The sequence below is a fragment of the Monodelphis domestica genome, chromosome 2 (genome assembly GCF_027887165.1).
Source record: "Monodelphis domestica isolate mMonDom1 chromosome 2, mMonDom1.pri, whole genome shotgun sequence".
Classification (NCBI taxonomy): Eukaryota; Metazoa; Chordata; class Mammalia; order Didelphimorphia; family Didelphidae; genus Monodelphis; species Monodelphis domestica.
Window position 1 is genome coordinate 471609964 of NC_077228.1, and position 19886 is coordinate 471629849.

A 19886-nucleotide genomic window follows, 5' to 3' on the forward strand; every position below is an offset into this window, starting at 1 on the left:
GGTAACAATATCTTATAAAATTCTAACTACTGTGTCATTTTGCAAACTCCTTGCATATTTTATGCTTTCTTAAGGTTTCGAACTATTACAACTGTATAATATGTACATGTCAAGGTTAGTATTAATCGTTCCCTATGCTTATCTTTCCAAGATATATGAGCTTTCCTTTTCCACTTTGACCATCTCTGTCCCTACTTTAATAAGGGTTACTTAAGTTAGTCTGTTAGTGACTTCACATTATGTACACGTATGTTAACTGTACAATTATTACATATGATGCATATATATTACATATATACATGAGTCCTGCTTTGGAGTCAACTAGACAGAAAAAGTATTGTCTTTTCTGCTTGTTTGAGTCCTGCAAAAACATTATTCACAAAATATACATTTTCCTCATGGACCTTGCTTATCTACGACAAAGGTTCATAGATCAGTTTGTTATCATGTTTATGTTCTAGATGTATAGTGTTGCATGCATATACTTACATCCTTGCCAATTTCTCCTCTTCACCTATTGTCTGTTGAGTCTAGTTTCCTTTCTTCTTATACAGGGTTTGTGTGCATGTTGTGTGCATGTCCCTAGTGTTCAAAGTTAATATGAATGGCGATTCATTTGGCATGACCTGCTTTATAGAAGTTCTTTTTTCTCTACAATTCTTGGGTTACAGTTCTTTTCTGTGTTCTTTATGTCCATTTGTGGTTTCTGGTGTTTCCTGGAAGATTTCTCCAGTCCAGATGTCTTCGTCTTTATAGCTAATCCTGTCTTGTCATCTCACTTTGATTGTAGATTTTTCTTTTTACAGGAGCATGCATGTGTGTAAGAGGAGTTACCATTATGTGAGAGTGTGTAAGAGTAATTCAGATTGTATGTGTCTGGGTAAGACTTTTAATTAAGTTTTTCTTGTTTGCTTTATGTGTATGAATGTATATCGTGGTATTTTTATATTATTATTTATAGTGATTGAGGGTTAAGATGGAGAATTAGATAAATATTATTCCTTTTGGATTTCGTCTCTCTGTCTTTATTCATTATTCAATTTCAGCATCATCTTCTATGGGGCTTATTTTTGTGTCCCCCTCTTGGTCATTTTCTCTTTGGGTTTGAGCATCTTGTGTGTGAACTGGGGTAATTTCCGGTTCAATTTCTTCTGGGTTAGTTGAGGCAAAGTAGTGTTTAATATGAAAAGCATGGAACAATGATTCTTTCCCTATTATTTTAATTGAAGTGGGAGTAGTGATCAAGATTTGGAATGATCTGTTTCACTTTGGCTCGGTTGGTGTGCTTCTGTGGACAAGAGAGAGATACAATATATTGCAAAGACTGGATTTTACAATGAAATCTCATGAAAGAAGGAAATAGAACTTTGATTGCCAAAGGGGGGATGGGACTGGAATCTCCACCTAAGAAAAGCAGGTGGACAGTTGGAAAAATATACTTGTCCTTCTGAACTGAGAGGGAAAGGAGCAATCTTACTGATCTTATCTGGTTACAATCCCTCATTAATCTGAAGATTAACCATCTTTCTTTATAAGTGGTGGATAGAGACTTTTTTCCCTTTGGGGAGGGCAAGAGACTATCCACCCTAAAGATTTTCCTCCGAAAGTTGTATCTCTATCTCAGGACATTATACCAACCTGATTCCACTAGGATACAAAGGACTTCTGGGACTTAGGTACCTAGACCTGAGCCTCAATCCCTGAAGAAACTTTAGGTAGAAAATAGAATAGGGATTTCCTATTTCCCTCTTCCCTAACCTACCATTCCGGACTTATCAACTAATAAATAGATTTTATAACACAAAGAAGAACTAAACATCTTTTCTTCAATATACTAAGGGAATCACAAATAACAATTCTCTAAAGAAGAGAATATAAACAGAGATTGAACAGGATTTTCTCTTACTCTTCAGCTATGGTCAGAGATCCAACTCCACTTTCTCTGGGACAACTCTGCCTGGGAGGGAAGTAATGTTTCTCTTCATCTGTTCCCTCCCTCTCAGTTACCTGTCAAACTTCAGTTCCTGATCCCCTGCTAGTACACTTCTTGTGAAGTTTTCACATATACCATATCCCCTGGGCTGCTGTTGTGTAGTGAAAAGTCCAATGGTACTTTTTGCACCAACAATCCTAGGCTTCTCATTTCTTTCAGCCTTTCTTGTATCTCTGTCAGATAGGTGTGTAATTGGCATTCTCCTCCTAGCATGGAAATGTAAGATGGTTTTGCAGTCCTGCCATGCCAAAGAGGCTGTCCAAAAAGTATCTCATATGGAGATATGTGTAGATCTCCTCTGGGCTTTGTTCTAAGGTAGAACAGTGCAAGTGGGAGAACTTCTGTCCACTTTAGGTGTGTTTGTGCACATAATTATCCCACTGCAGTTTTTAGTTCTCTGTTCATCCTCTCAACCTGTCCTGAACTTTCTGGGTGATAGGTTGCATGTAAATTCCTTTTTTTTTTACCCAGATTTTGATGAGTTTCTTGCAAGATCTTAGATGTAAAGTGAATTCCTCTATCTGAGTCATTACTGTTTGGAATGACATATCTGGTGATTATGTCCTTCAAGAGTGTCTTCACCACAAAGGCTGTGTTTTTCTTTTTAGCTGGATATGCCTTTGTCTACTATGTTAATCTGTCAACAGTTACTAAAGCATACTTATATCCTCTGTCACTAGGCATAATGACATAGTGTATTTCCAAGCATTTGAAGGGTGTGAAAGCTAGTGGTCTGCTCCCCTAATGCCTTGCTTTTGAAATGACCTTGGTTGTATTGTCTGCAAACGTCACATGCCTGACACACTCTTATTGCATATGTAGATATCCCTGGAGTGATCCAAAATTGTTTTATTTCATATAAAAATGCCATAACCCCATAATGTCCTCTGTGTATGACATTGAAGAGATGTTGATACACTATCTTGGGTAGAATGGGTTTGCCTCCTTCCACTATCCAGATCCCATTTACTAATTTTGCTCCCAATTGTTGTTTCTATGACTGAACCTCCCCTTCATTGTAAGCTTGTGTGATATTGTGCTTTTCACCTAGAGAGAAGTTCAGCACATGTATAGGACCAAATCTTGTAGCATATATTGCTGTTATATCGACTCTATTGTTACCCTGGGATATGCTATTTTTGCCAAAGGAGTGAGCATATGCCAAATGCATGACTGCTACTTCTCTTGGCAAAAGCACTGCTTTTAAGAGTTGAGATATAAGCCTTCCATATGCAATTTTCTTTCTAGCAATTGTAATGAACCCCCTGTTCTTCTGTATATCTACAATCCCATCCAAAATAAAAAATGCATACTGTGAGTCACAAAATTATTGATTCTTTTATCTTTTCCCAAGATGAGAGCCATGGCAAGAGCTTTGAGTTCTGCTCCTTGAGCACTGACGTGTCTAGACAGAGAAGCATGCTAGAATATTTCATCTTGTGTGACCACAGATGCAGCTGTAACTCTTTTGCCCCTGTGTATGTAAGAGGATCCATCTGAAAATAACTCTAAGTCAGGATTGATGAGGGGTGTCTTTTAAATCATGTCTGGACTTCTGCACAATGTCTATGATTTATGAACAGTCATTCAATGATTCCTCTCCTAAGGGGAAATCAGGGATCAGGGTTGCTTGGTTTAATGGTTAACACTGATGTAAAGACAGATTTTCATTTCCTAATAATATGACTGGGATAATCTTGTAGGTATAAATGCTTACATGTCACTCATCTTTAATAGTTTTTCAAATTCATGGGCATAGTGAACATGTAATCTGCATCCCAGAACTAAGTCATTTGTCTTTTTAACCATCAGAGCAGCAGCAGCTATGCTTCTGAGACAATGAGCTACTGGGTCTAGAATGGTACTACTATAGTAAGCCATTGGACTCATCTGCAGTCCCAAGTTTTGGGTTAGGACTCCAGAAGCTATCCCCATTGCTTCATGAATGAAAATGTGGAAATCTTTTGAATAGTATGGGATTCCCAACACTGGAGCTGACAAAATTGCTTGCTTCAGCTGTGACAAAGCATGCAAATGTTCCTTTGTAAGTTGCAGGGGTTCTTCTACCTCATTCTTTGTTAAATCAGTGAGACATTTGGAGATATTGGAATAACCTATGACCCACTGCCTTGAGAAACTACAAATACCGAGGAACACCCTAAGTTGTCTTTTTGTTCTTGGGATTCCCAGTTTTTGGATGTTAGCTTTTCTTTTATTGGAGATTTTCCTAGTGCCCTTTTCTAAGATGAATTCCAGATATTCTACTTTCAGTGAGACCAATTGCAATTTCTTCTTTGAGACCTTATGACCTCTCTTATATAATTCTATAAGTAAGGTTTTTGAGTCTTATAGACATGTTTTAGCATTTGGGGATGCAAGAAGAAGATCATCCACACAGTGCACTATTTTGCTGTGTTTGAACTTGATGGATTCTAGATCTCTCTTCAATAGTTGGCAAAATATTGAGGCACTTTTGCAGCAACACTGAACTAATCAAGTCCAGCAGAGCTTGTGATCCCCCCCCACTGGAATTCAAAAATTTTTGATTCTCTGGATGCAATGGGACAATAAAATAGGTATTTGCAATGTTGACAGCCATATACCAGTTTGCTGAACTTGGTATCTCTGATATGATGGCATTTGGAGATGGAGTGATTGTGTAAGTTTTTTTTAAAATAAAATCATTGATCACTATCAAATTCTGCACAAATTGCCAGGAGATTGTACCATCAGGGTTCTTCTTGTTATTTTTAATTGACAATATTGGGCTATTGAACTCTGAGATTGTGGATCTCAATAAACCCTGTTCCAGCAAACTGTTAATGATAGGTGTTATGCCCTCTATGGCTTCCTTGCTTAATTTATATTGAGGGATCTTAGGAGGTGTTCCTTCTTCAACTTCAATTTTTACTGGGGTTGCTGATTTATTTCTCCACACATTGTTTGGATGTGTAGCCCATATGACCTGTGTATTAGAGGGGTTTTTTGAGTGTTATGGGGGAAGGGAGAAAGAACAGAGTCTTCCCCCCTCTCAAGTTTAGGGCAAGGGATAGAAGGAGTTGATGATATATGCCCCGGAAGGTAGAAGGAGGGTAAAATGGGTTATTACCTCTTCAGTCCTCTTCAAATATGTCTCCTCACTATCCCTTCCTTTTACTCCCCTCTAATAACTGGTCTTGTAGATGAACTTCTTCCCTTGGGGAAAGAGAGAGAAATAAACTCTCTCTTCCACTATGACAATTTCCTTCTCTCACAATGAAGGCATTCGAGGATAAATGACAATCATTATTCTAAACAATTATTGTCAGGGGTAAAACAGGAAGATGTCTGAAAAGTTAGGGTCTAGAGGAAGGAGGGGAAAGGAAGTCCCTGTCTTTCTAAATTTTCCTTCCCTCCCTCCACAATTGAGACACCCAGGCTTAACAGCCTGGCCTCTGAGAGGTTCAGGTTTAGTGACCCTTGGTCTTTATCACAGCAGAACAATGTCCAGACCCAGGGTGTCAAGGAGCTGTGTGAGATCTTGTTAGGACCACTTCTTATTCTTCTCAGGTTTCTGCCACACTTCTTGGTAATTTTTTTTGGGGGGGTGGTGATCAGGTTTAAGGAGGGATTTAGTCTAGTGCTCAGGATCCAGTCTCAGACAAGACTTTTTTTTTCCTTTACAGGAGATAGAGAAAGAGTGAGAGAGGAAAGGAGAGAGAGAGAGAGAGAGAGAGAGAGAGAGAGAGAGAGAGAGAGAGAGAGAGAGAGAGAGAGAGAGAGAGAGAGAAACCAAAGATTTCCACTCTGAGAATCTCCTCCTCCCTCCAGATTCTAATCCTCTTGAACCCCTCCCCCATTGTGGATGTTTAAAGCCTCTGCAGCTTTCCAGACTATCATTCAAATTCCTGGATAAGACCTCTATCATACCTGTGGGATGTCTTTGGGGATATCAAACATTGCTGTTACTGTGTGCAGCTGATCAGGTGTTTCATCTAATTGCCCCAAGAACAAAAATGGATAATGCTTTAAAGATTGCTTTGATAGGTACAAATAGATTTTCCCTGACCACTCACAATAGATGGTTGCCCCAATTTTCACAGGAAGTCTCTCCCCAGAAGGTTGTCGGGACACCCAAGTATCAATATGAACGTATGATCTATAGATAAAGGACCTAGCTTCAACATCTTAGGTTCAAGTTTAGGAACTTGCTGTATTTCCCTGGTGGCCCCAGCTACTGTGACTGATCCCTCTATTGTGCTGTTCCCTGGGAATGACTTTAAAACAGATCTTGTTGCCCCAGTATCAAGTAGAGCTTTATAGTCTTGTTCCCCAACTTTAATTCACACATAAGGTTCTTGAGTGTGTTGTTTCTGCAGGACTGGTACCATAGAGTTCGATTGTTATATTTTCCCCAAGACCTGTACCAGCTCTTGTACATTAATATGCTGTAATTCCATGTATTTTTTGATAAATCTGGTTCCACTTCTATTAGTTTCTGATTCTCTACCTTTTTTGGGAAGGTTTGATGGTTTGATTATCTCCCCTGTGATTTTCAGCTTGGGGGTCTGCCTCAAGTATAGTGTAACAGCCTTCAGTATCTTGGTCAGAGAGTCCCCCTGCATTTAGCCTTATAGAATTCTCAGGTTTTGAGCTGCCCAGAGATTTCTTGACTGCTGACTTTTTACTTTGTTATGTTTTAACCATCTGCTCAGTGGATTGAAGTTACTGGCTCAAGGGAGAGTTTGTCCTCATGGAATAGATTTTGAACTGAGCTCTTCCCTTTCCAGTATCTCTTTTCATTGGTTTGTATGGATGGTTTGTGATCATTGATTTCTAGATGTTGTGGGTAATAGTCTTTTGCTGTTGGGTCTAAGGTTGATTTGTGTACACTCACCTTTAGTTTCTCTTGTTGTTCCTTGATTGTTAAGGTATGCTCATGCACTTTAGCCTGTGGGGGTATGAATGTATGGGTAGTGGGATCTGCTATTTTGAATCCTTCTTGGACTGTCTGTTTTTGTTTGCTACTTTGTCTTTGGGGTTTAGAGAATCAATGCAATGCTCCTTCCCTGTTCTGTTATTTTGTGGTGCTGTTTGTGACTGGAGGATGTGTTATAATGCTTTATGTTCTCTATTCCCATCCCATATTTGCATATTAAGAAATTTTCTAGATATTTCTTGATCTGCTCTTTAGTTTTCCCATTAATTTCCTCTGTGCCCCATATGACTCATATACTTTGTTTTTCATGTCTGATGTCACTTTGTAACTCCCTCTCCATCTCTTGTATTTCCCTCTGTTTGGAATTCTTGTTTCCTCCCTTTTTCTCAACAGACTTTAATTCCGCCACCACCACTTGTTTTATTTTCCTCCCTATTGTGACAACCCCTGTTTTCCTCCCTTGCACCCTTTGCATATTTGTGTTCTTCTGGCTTTAGGCTGACTATTGAGGATTTCCTTTTGCAAGGACCTCTGAATACTTGGGTTTTGTTCCCTGACTAATCAGGTGCTGCATAGTCTTGAGATCAGGAGTTGCCTCTTCTTTGAGTTTGCAATGGTCACAACATTTGGACTTATACATGTCATTGTATGTCTGTTGTCTTCCATAGTTATTTTATTCTCTCTTCTGTATAGCCCTGTTTTGATATTGTGAGCCTCTGCTGTAACCTTGCTCATATTTTGCCTTCATGGGACAGAATATGACTATGTGTTCCACTCTTTGGCATAAAAAGCATTTTCTATTATCTCTTTGCCTCCTTGCTTGATATTGTGGCCTTTGGCATGGGCAGATCCTGATGGTAGCAAGATTTTTTACCTCCTCTATCTCTTTCTGCCTGAGGGTTTCCTTAGTCTCTTCTAGTTTCTGCTTCAATTCCTCCTTTTCTTTCTGCTGCTCTATATGGGTCTCATGTAAATACATCACTGAATCTCTCAGGTCTTGGAGGGATAAAGATTTGAAATTCGGGCAAAAATTCTTTAAAAAATGTTTGACATTTTGGAGACATCCTTTTAAAAATTGCCTCTTAACATGGGGGATGACTTCCTGGCTATCCTGAGTGTAGCCCAATATAGCCTCAGCATTCTCCATCAATCTGTCGATATAGTTCTGTTTACTCCTGCCTCAATCTATCGATTTTTACCCAAGAATTTGGTCTATTGCAAAAAAGTTTTGATTCCTTCTAATATGTCTTCCAGTGCCTTTCTTAGGTATGTCAAATTTGAAGGTTGGGAAAAATCCATATCTTCAAAATATTCTGGCCAGAGACTTCCGGTTAAGATGGCGGCTTAGAGAAAGCTAAAGCTCAGATCTCCGGAAAACCCTTCCCGACCGATCTCAAACGATAAGCTCCTAAGGCGCCGAAATTCAAAACAATCAACAGCACAGACCCTGGGAACCCTCCTCCTGGACCTGGACCCGGTTCAAAAGGTACGGCTCCCCTTAAAAGCCAGAACCCGAGATCACTCGGACCTCAGGGGTAGGAGCGCAGAGTCCAAGGCTCCCGGAAGCCGCAGCCCGGCTGGGCTCAGAGAGCAGAACCCTCAGGGCCTTCTACAGTCCCGGTGAAAGTTACTGCCTGGGGCTTCTGCTGCAGAGAGCTGGTCGAAACAACAGCAACCCTCAGGGCGGGCAAGACAGCCTCACGGGCTGGATCCTGCTATCCAAGTCTCAGTGAAAGTCCTTGCCCTCAGAGCTTGGGCTAGCTGCAGCCCATTCCCCCTGCAGGCTGATGAAACAGCCTCACGGCCAGCGATTCTGAAGGCAACTTCCGGAAATCGAGCCAGGGGGAGAGTGTGGCCTCGTGGTCCGACCCTTCCATTCAAGTTCCAGTGAGGCATATTCAGTTTAACCCAGGGAAAGCTCATAGAACCATCTGCCCAGGACTGCCTCTGAACACCAGACAGAGACAAGAAAAACTAATCCTCCACATTCAGAAATGGCAAACTCCACAGAAGCACAGAAGCCCCAAAATACCAAGAAAAATAAGAAGAAAGGGGCGACTTTGGACACATTCTATGGAGCCAAAATACAAAATACAGAGCAGACAGAAGATAATATAAAAGAAAATGCTCCAAAACCTTCCAAAGGAAATGGAAACTCTCCACAAACCTATGAAGAATTTGAATCAGAAATGACCAAAAAGATGGAAGCCTTCTGGGAGGAAAAGTTGGAAATAATGCAAAAGAAATTCACGCATCTACAAAACCAGTTTGACCAAACTGTAAAAGAAAACCAGGCTTTAAAGGCCAGAATCAGGCAGCTGGAAGACAACGATCGTGTAAAAGAGCAAGAATCAATAAAGCAAAGCCAAAATACCAAGAAATTAGAAGAGAACATAAAATATCTCACTGACAAGGTGATAGATCTGGAAAATAGGGGGAGAAGGGATAATTTAAGAATAATTGGACTCCCAGAAAAGCCAGAAATAAACACCAAACTGGACATGGTGATACAAGATATAATCAAAGAAAATTGCCCAGAGATTCTAGAACAAGGGGGCAATACAGCCACTGACAGAGCTCACAGAACACCTTCTACACTAAACCCCCAAAAGACAACTCCCAGGAATGTAATTGCCAAATTCCAAAGCTATCAAACAAAAGAAAAAATCCTACAGGAAGCCAGAAAAAGACAATTTAGATATAAAGGAATGCCAATCAGGGTCACACAAGACCTTGCAAGTTCTACGCTGAATGATCGTAAGGCATGGAACATGATCTTCAGAAAGGCAAGAGAGCTGGGTCTCCAACCAAGAATCAGCTACCCAGCAAAACTGACTATATACTTCCAAGGGAAAGTATGGGCATTCAACAAAATAGAAGACTTCCAACTTTTTGCAAAGAAAAGACCAGAGCTCTGTGGAAAGTTTGATACCGAAAATCAAAGAGCAAGGAATACCTGAAAAGGTAAATATTAAGGAAAGGGGAAAATGTTATCTTCTTCTTTTACTCAAACTCTCTTCTATAAGGACTACATTTATATCAACCTATGTATACTAACATGTGGGGAAAATGTAATGTATAAATAGGGGGTAAAGAAAGACCAAATAGAATAATCATTCTCACACAAAGATTCACATGGGAAGGGGAGGGGAAGAAAACTCCTATAAGAAGGAGAGGAAGAGAGGGGGGGGGTTACTTAAACCTCAATCTCAGGGAAATCAGCTCTGAGAGGGAAAAACATCCAGATCCATTGGGATCTTGAATTCTATCTTACCCAACAAGGGTAAGGAGAAGGGAAAACCAAGGGGGGGAGGGGGAGAGGGAGAACAAAAAGGGAGGGAAAGAGAGGGGGGAGGGGGAGGGAACAAAAAGGGAGGGACTAAAAAGGGAAACATCAAGGGAGGGGACAAGGGGGACTGATTCAAAGTAAATCACTGGACTAAAAGGTAGAGCCGAAGAAGAAAAGGTTAGAATTAGGGAAGGCAATCAAAATGCCAGGGAGTCCACAAATGACAATCATAACTTTGAACGTGAATGGGATGAACTCACCCATAAAACGTAGACGAATAGCTGAATGGATTAGAATCCAAAACCCTACCATATGTTGTCTTCAAGAAACACACATGAGGCGGGTTGACACCCACAAGGTCAGAATTAAAGGATGGAGTAAGACCTTCTGGGCTTCAACTGATAGAAAGAAGGCAGGAGTGGTAATCATGATATCTGATAAAGCCAATGCAAAAATAGACCTGATCAAAAGGGATAGGGAAGGTAATTATATTTTGTTAAAAGGGACTATAGACAATGAGGAAATATCATTAATCAATATGTATGCACCAAATAATATAGCACCCAAATTTCTAATGGAGAAACTAGGAGAATTGAAGGAAGAAATAGACAATAAAACCATACTAGTGGGAGACTTAAACCAACCATTATCAAATTTAGATAAATCAAATCAAAAAATAAATAAGAAAGAGGTAAAAGAAGTGAATGAAATCTTAGAAAAATTAGAATTAATAGACATATGGAGAAAAATAAATAGGGATAAAAAGGAATACACCTTCTTCTCAGCACCACATGGCACATTCACAAAAATTGACCATACATTAGGTCACAGAAACATAGCACACAAATGCAAAATATTCTGGCCAGCTTATCAGATTATCATCTTCCCTTGTCCTCTTAATGAACTTTACATGTTCCTGGGGGATAAATACTTCTGAAAGTAGGATTTCTACATCTTGGACTGGGGTCATATAATTTAAATGCTCTTTTCAACTCTCTTAATAATTTAAATCATTCTGAACAAAATTTTGGCATTTTTCTTTTCAGGGAATCCAAGTCTTGGATGCTGAAAGACTTATGTACCTTCATATGGAGAATGCCAGAGTCTGGTGTGACTTTGGTATAATCCCTGAGAGGCATGATCTTTTGTGCCCCTGGGACTTCTTCATGCTCAGTGTTTGTTTGTCCACCATTATTTTTTCGGTGCACACCCCTACCATTAGAGCTGTTTTAATAGGTGTCTGTCTCACTGTCCTTCCATTTGTCTTTGTCATTATCAGTATCTTTAGTATCCTCCCCTTTAATTAGCTCCTTTCCCTTCCCCAGTTTTGCATTCTTTTTCATTGTGAATTTCTGACATATCTCAGTAATAGTTGTCATTTGAAAGAACAATAGATCTAGTCTGTTATCTATGTTGTTGTTGATTATATTTTTGCCCACAATTATCTTCATTCCCTTTTTGATGATGCTATATAATTGCCAGAGAACCAACATGGTACCATAGCCAACTGGGAGGGTTAGCCATTTTGTAGATATTTCCAGTGATATTTGGTCCCAATATTTTGTAATGCTGACTGCTGCCCCTATTATATCATTGATTATGTTAGTGATGGTGCCAAATATAGAATAGTACCACCAGAGTGCCAAAATGGCTATCACCAGTAAAGTCCACAAAGCTTTTTGGAGCATTTTGTATCTTTTTCCGTTATTTCCCCTCACAGTTATTTGTGTTAGTCTTTCTTCTTTATAGGAGCCAAGATGTCTACTTAGATCTCTGTATGTAGTTGTTTAGAATTCTTGTACCCCCCAAGAGGGCTGCCCTGCCCAGTTTCTTCCAACTGCCAGGAGTGACTGTTGCTAATGGATTCTTTTGTAATCTGGGGTGCCACTGTAATGGAGGGGGAGAAAGGAATGGATTAAAGGATTTAAAGCTAGGAAAAGAATAAAAGTGATCATCTAGTAAAGTCTTCAATGCCATTTCTTTATAAAATGTGCAGTCTCCCTCTGATCATAGCTAGCCTTTCATTTTATACAACTAGAATCAGATCTAGCAATGAAATGTGAAGAGAAAGTACATACTAAGTTCTTTTACCTCTAGAAGGTACTGGAGGGTAACACTTCATAAAGCAGATGATCTCTAAAGCCAGAATGTGCAACTTCCCAAAAATGTTAGAGGAGAAACTGTTAATGGAAGACACATGACTTATGAATTGAAGTTTTGCATGACCTTTGAAAGAGTCCTAAAAGAGGAATCTACCAATGATATATGGGGCAAAGAGGCAGGCTCTCATGTTATACATATTATGAGTGTTTGCTTTCTTGTAGAAAATATATTATGATCTTCTATCCTGTTTCTCTAGGGCAGCATCCTTGAGAGCTATTATTCTTTTCCATGAGGGGATGGCATTCTTATCTACATTGGGTGTGAGAGAAACAGCCTTCTCTTTTCTTCATTTCCTTTATTTGTTGCTTCTCTTTGCTTAAGAAAAAAGCCCAACTGGAAGCTGGAAGCAAGCAGGACCAAGCAGGATCCTCTAGCATCATATATTGGAACTTCAAACCCTCTGCATGTCATCTGAATATTGGGATTTCAGGAAAGATAAACTCTGATTTTAATTCCTTGCATGTTTCATGTATGATTACATTTAAAATATTTAAAAGAGAACAAATGTTTAGGTTAAAAAATAGGAACAGAATCTGTAAGTTAACTAAAATGCTAACATCAAGTATTTTTAAATAGACTTTTTTTTTAACCTAACTGGAAAAATTACTTCGTATTCTGGATAAGAGAATAAGACAATCTTAGGCTTAAGAAAAACCAAATTGAATAATGCAAAGTTTATTACAAAAGCAGCCCCTTCATTCATGTTGAGCAATTTAAAGGTTGATGGATGATACTTGACATTGACTGGGAGTCATTTGTCAAAGAGTGTTGTGTACCATATGCTGTTATAAGATGAAGTATAGAAGAGAGATACTTAAGGGATTACAATGGGGAAAAGCAGTATTCCATTCATTATGGAAATTTTTAGAAGCTCAGACTTCTTAGAAAGCATCATACAAAGAGAACCAATGATTTCTATGTATTTAAGGCAAAGAAGAATACATATATTTTTCTAATGCCCTTTCTTTATGCCCATTAATTAAGAACTGAAATAAATAGAAACATTGACTAGAAACTAATTGGAAGCATCCTTTTTTTTTTGGCTTCTAAACAAGCCTGAAGAGAATCTACAGAAAGAGAACATTATTTATGCTTACAAATTAATAATTAAAATAATTACCTAAAATCAAGTCCAAGCATATTGAGAGATGGTCATATTTCCAAATGGAATATACTTGGGAAAACAAAACAAAACTGATTTTAGAGTAATAAAAATTTCCAACCCAACTTCCCGTTAATTCATTAGGATCACTGTATTATTTGTAGAGCATAATGAGCAATTATTGTTTCACAGAAAGCTACTGGAGAGAAATGATAATTGCTCATTTCTTTGTAACAACATCACAGCAAGACCACCTGATTCTATTTCTTCTCTAGTATCATAACAGTGGGAAATGTAAGTGGAATAGCATTTGCTACCAATTATTTGTGATTTTTGTGGGAAGAGCAAAAATGTAACCCATTTCTTGATTTGTTTAATAAACATGAAATGAATTTAAGACGGGGCTTATATGCTAGATCCTTTGTCATTAGATCACAGCTTTGATACAAGGGAATTTAGTATAGATTCTTTGAAAGTATGGATCAGATGCCCTAAGGTATATGATGCTCAGCACAATACCAGTCAGTCAGTCAGACAAACATTAAGCATTTTTATTAAAATTCTACTACATGCAGGTACGTGTTAGGGATAAAAAAAGGGGGGGGGGAAGGCCAAGGACTTTACAATCTAATGGTATGTGGGTCAACATTTATATTACTCAATATGAATGAAGGGACTGCTTTTGGAACAAACTCTGAAGATGATGTGAGACATCTACATGACATTATTTATATAATTTAGGGTTAAAGAAAGAGTACAGAAAATAAGGTGGTATAGGAGTCTCGTCTCCAAGGGAAAATGTGGGTGCTTGTTTTACCGATTTCTGATGAGTTTCAAGATTCCTTGTGCATGACAGGGGAGGATAGCAACATCAAGCTGTATCTGTGCCCATTTACATTCCTGTCTCCTTCACATTTGTCTTTGCCCCACCATCTCCAAAGTTTTAAGGAAATACTCTCATAGCAGGGTAGGGACATACAATGCACGCTAGCGTGCTTGGACGGTTGCAGCGCGAGGGATGGAGAAAAGAGCTGCCTGGGAGCTGCTCGAGCCAGTCTGCCCCCTACCCTATGGGAGCAGCCCTGGAGGTGGCGTTTGCCGTTAGACCCGCCCAGCTCCTTCACTGTACTGGTGTCCAGTGGAGCAACGACCCCGCACCAGTCAAAAGCGGGCCAGAATGGGAGTGAAGGTGGAGACCATCTACCCCGGAGACAGACGCACTTACCCCAAACGTGGCCAGACCTGCGTGGTGCACTACACTGGGATCTTTGAAGATGGAGAAAAGTTTGATTCCTCCCGTGACAGAAATAAACCCTTCAAGTTTGTGATGGGCAAACAGGAGGTGATCCGAGGCTGGGAAGAAGGCGTCGCCCAGATGAGTTTGGGCCAGAGAGCAAAAATGACCATCTCTCCGGACTATGCCTATGGTCCCACTGGTCACCCAGGTACTATTCCACCAAATGCTACTCTCATCTTTGATGTGGAACTCATAAAATTGGAATGACAGAAGTGGTTTCTTTCCCTAGAGCCAGATTTCTTGAATTGGACAGAAGGCAGAATCTAGAGTCTCAGCTTCAAGAAGCACAAGATTTTTTTTTTTTATGGAGCTTTTCTTTGATGTTTTACCATATTCATTATATAAATATATACACTTATTGAATGTGTTATTTGGCATTTCTTCCAAATCTTCCTTCCTTGTACACATGGTTTATCTATACACACACATGAACCTCAATTTGTCAGGTCACTAGCCTTTTTTTGGGGGGGATCTAAATTTAAACTGAAATTTTTTTGAACATAGTTTTAAGATTATATGTATGGTCAAGCATTAACAGCACACAGGTTGGTTAATATTAGAATAAGAATTGTGTGGACAGGCAAAATCTTTGCCTCTTTTTGGGGGGATGAAATTTGTGTAAAAATAGTTTTGCTGCTGCTGTAGTCATGGCAGATTGAAGAGCTATTGAAGATTGACATATTCTCCATTTTGAATGATTTCTTTGGAGCCATCAGGTGCCCTATTCAAAACAAAGGTGGGAAAAGAGAAGCTGCTTCAAAAACCCAATCCTCCATTTTCCCCTTTCTTTATAAAGAATCTACCTTTTAAATGCAGAAATTATTAATGCATTATTGGATGTGATCCTTGGTGTCAATAGGGTCAATATACACTTGCTTTGTTGATGCCTGACCTTCTTTCCAACTTATGATTTTCTAATGAATTTGGAAGACTTAAAAATCTACTAATACCTAGATTACAAGAACTTGAATTGATTGTTAAGTTAAAGGTGCTGTTTGTAGAAATTTTTGGCACAATGGAAGCCCAGTTATCCTCAAAATAAATCTTTGAGTGTTTTCTGCAAAAAAGCCAAAATCAAAAACTGATGTTGGTCATCACAGCCTCAACATTTCTTATTTTTGATGTTTGACTTCTCTGCTGGCAATACTCCATCCTCTACCCTCATCTTTTTTCTCTCCCACTCCTAAACCCCTTTTGTTCTCCTAAGCAGTGATTTCACAAGAGAAATTGCCAATGCTCTCCCTCCACCACATACAAGTTTCAAGTTTTATTATTGCAATAAAATGCTTTGTGCTGGCTGATCTCAAAGAAAAAAAATACTGTTAAGATAGTCAACCAGCATTTATTTAATGCCTGTTATCTGAGAGGTACTGTGCAAAGCACTGGGAACACAGAAAGGAAAAAAAGAAAGTATTCTCATGGAGCTCACAGTTGAATAGGGGAGACCACATGCAAATAATGTACAAGATATATAAAGGTAAATAAGAGATAATCCCAAAGGCACAGCCCAGAAATTAAGAAGGATCAAGAGAGATTTCTTGCAAAAGGTGAAACTTTGTTGTTGTACATCCTTTGTTTTTGAAGAGGTCCGATGATACCACATGGTGAAGACTTGTGCATGAATTGGATTTTAACTGAGTCAGAATTGCACCATGTCTCACTCTTTGAGTGTCATTGAAGTTCAGTGGCAAGGTAAAAGTCAGGACGACTGGTGATGTCCCAGGATACAGGAGACGACCTTGGTGTCTTTAGTACCTGACTAAGCTCAAAGTCCATCTCAAAGCATCCTTCAGCCACTTGCATGGACCTTAGAACAAATTGCTTTTTTTCATCTTCCTGTTCTTCCAGAGGAAGTCTTTGTGTGCTTGGGGTAGACATCCTGCTAAGTTAGTGACAGGTTTTAGGCCTTTCTGTTACCCTCAGCCTGCTTTAGCTCTTTGATTGAAATGTGGCTTTTTTTGTTGTTGTTGTTGTTGTTTGCTTTTTTTTGTTTCATTTTCTGGAGTGTGGCAGCAGGGTATGATATACCTTCTTGGATCCAGGGGTGAGAGACTGGTGATAGGTAGAGGACAAGGGTAGAGGAGCAGGTCTCAAAAGAGCTCAGAAAGCCAACCTTCAAGAGGTGCTAGTACTCCCTTCACATGCCATACATCATACATTGAAACTTTAGCTGAGAAGTAAAAGAAGCCAAAGAAGCTAAGAGGAAGAGATGAAGAAAGAATATTCTGGGGAGAAGGAACAACCAGTGAAATGTCTACTGTGAAGAACAAGGCCATTGACAGTCACTGTAACAGAAAGTATAATAAAGAGAGGAAGGTACTAGATTTTGAAGGGTTTCAAATTTAAAGGATTTTGTATTTGTTCTCATGGGCAGTTGACAGACTGTGGGAACATAAAGCCACCCCCACCTGCCTCAGAAACTCCTGGGAGAACAAAAACACCAAGACTTTGTTCCTCAGCTGAGCATCAGGCTTGAGAATTAGTCCCTTTCCCCCAGAGACTGGCCTCTCCACCCAGAGACAACTAATGAGATTAATCCAAGTTTCCTTGTTCCCTACACCCCCTTCCTTCCCCCAAATTTATAATACCCTATATCTCCCTCCACTCAGTTGGGACTCCATAGCTATCTACTGGCATCAGCACCTCCTACCCCTGCTGATCCTCTCCATATCACCTCCCAGAGGACTGCCTCACTAACTCTGTTGGCATCGGGCTCCCCCTTGCTACCTCCCCACCTCTTGGGACCCTTTTGCTAATCCTCTTGGCATTGGGTTTCCCTTACTGATTCAATAAACCCTGCTCTACCACCCTAGTCTGGTCTCATTTTTCTCTTCAGTCAAATACTCATCAGCCAGTCTGACAGCAATAAGAAGCCATTCAAATTTATTGAATAGAGAAGTGATGTGGTTAGATGTATGTTTTGGGAAGATAAATTTGAAAGCTAAGTGGAAGATGAATTAAAGTAGGAGAGAGATTTGAAGCAGGGAGACCAAGTAGTAGATCATCACATTAGCTCAGAAGATAGTAAGACCTTGCAGGAGGGTGTCAGAGAAGAGAAGGTAACGTAGATAAATGATGTTAGAAAGACAGAAATTGTAAGACTTGACAACTGATTGTATATTGGGTGGGGTAGAAGAGTGAGGAATTTAAGATGACCCTAAGGTTGTTAACCTGTGTATATGGGAAAATCACAGTGGTACCCTTGATAGAAATAGGGAAGTTGGGATTGGGGAGAGTAGTTTGGAAAGAAAAACTGAGTTGAATATGGACATCTTTATGATGTGCATGAGAATCTAGTTTGAGTTGTATATAAAAATATATCACATATTTATCACAAATATTTATGAATATATAAACATATATCACAAATATTTATCACAAACATATCACAATAAATATATAAATATATCACATTTCTATATGTTGTGTATATATATTTTCTCATGCTTCTCTGTATTTGCCATTTTCATCATTTCTAATACCAAAGCATGATTCTAATATGTTAAAGTGACACAATTTTTTATCTATTCCCAAAATGATGGAAATATACTTTGTTTCCAATGTTTTTGTTACTGAAAAAAATACAATGACTATTTTGTTGTATATAGGGATATTTTTGGCCATTGATCTCTTTGAGGCATATGACTAACATTGGGATCTCTGCATCAAACAGTGTGAACATTGTAGTCATTTATAATTCATGATTGCTTTCAAAAATGATTGGTCAAATTCACAGTTCCCCCCAAAATGCATTAGTATGCCCCTCTTTACATTACCTTTCCTATAGTGATTATATCCATATTTTTTCCATCTTGGCCAATTTGATTGATAAATGGTTAAAACACATAGTTGTTTTGATGTCCATCTTGTTATTAGTGATTTCCTACTCAAAGGCATGGACTTTTCATTTTTGATTTTGTATTCTTTACTCTTAATACAGTGCTCAGTACAAATTATGGGCTCAATAAATGGTGATCAATTGACTCAGTTCTAGTAAATTTAGTTCCAGAAATCTGATATTCTAGCATCCTCAAAACATTTTTGTCAGTTCTTTGAAAACCTGAGACTAAGAGGGACTTTTGAATAGTATATTGAGAACTGGCATCAAATCTCTCTTCTCACAAATATTGGATATTTAATATTGGGAAAGTCGATCAAACTCTCAATGTAATAGGCAACTCTAAGATTACAAGTTGCAAAGAACATGCTTGGCTAAATCAGCAGAGGGATCTTCCTCCTCTGGCAGTTCCATATACCAATGAAATTACAAATGTAGTCTCTATGAAGACAGTAATCTTGATAATAGTCTTTGGTGACTTTCTGATCTATAAGGTAGCCAGGAAATAAAGTAGAATCATCTATAAATAACTAGAATTCAAAGCCATGATAAAACAAATTACATAGGATATATGAGACATGACATGGACTATTTTGGAGAATTTCTAAATTAAATGCTTGCTACCAAAACAAGCAATGCTTTTAAATCCTTGATCAGATTTCCTTTGGATCTGAACTTCTTTTATAGAAAGAAATACATCATATCCTAGGACATCAGATCCACAGAGTACAGATTCTGTCTTTGGTCCTCTATAAACAGCAAAAGAATCCATTGAAATGTGAACAAACGAGGCAGATTGGTCACTTGATGCAATAGTATTCAAATAGGTCTGTGATATCAGTTTGGAGCTGCTCTCCAATTCAGGCCCAGGGTCCTGTCTTCTTGATTCCAGACAGAACCAGTTCTTTATCTGACTATGCCACCTACCTGCCTCTCTTCTGGACTGAGATCACTTTCTATCAGTGTTGTCTATTCCACATATACACACTGTGTAATTCAGTCTATAGAATATTTATCCAAATGCATGAATAATAGATATTTTTCTACTCTGGATGTTTACTATTTTGAATCTCTACATTCTTCTGTTCTGCATGTCTATTATTCAGTAGCCATTGTTCATTCATTTGTTCTTTTTTATGTGGTTGGACAGACCAAATTCATGTAAATGATTAGAGACCTCTTCTTGTAAACTGAAATGATTAAAATAAAAAAAACCCTTTTTATATTATTAACTTTAATAAAATAAGAAAAACGAGTTTCCCTGGGGCTGAAAATAAGGAACTCCC

General features: G+C 38.8%; 1 protein-coding gene across 2 annotated transcripts; it reads left to right on the top strand.

The window, feature by feature from the left end:
* The first annotated feature begins 14498 nt into the window (after positions 1-14498).
* On the top strand, positions 14499-15120 carry LOC100029733 (peptidyl-prolyl cis-trans isomerase FKBP1A-like). 2 transcript variants are annotated; one of them, XM_007485045.3, is made up of 2 exons: positions 14499-14910; positions 14992-15120. In XM_007485045.3, exons 1-2 carry the CDS (start codon positions 14643-14645, stop codon positions 15027-15029), a joined length of 306 nt encoding a protein of 101 aa, XP_007485107.1. In that variant the 5' UTR covers positions 14499-14642; the 3' UTR covers positions 15030-15120. The 2 variants fall into 2 exon arrangements, with proteins under 2 accessions (XP_007485107.1, XP_001372306.1); XM_001372269.4 differs by having other exon boundaries at positions 14502-15120.
* The last annotated feature ends 4766 nt before the right edge of the window (positions 15121-19886 follow it).

Bases quoted from the DNA above. Each gene is read 5' to 3' on its own strand.
- LOC100029733 (XM_001372269.4), top strand. From the start codon at position 14,643: ATGGGAGTGAAGGTGGAGACCATCTACCCCGGAGACAGACGCACTTAC.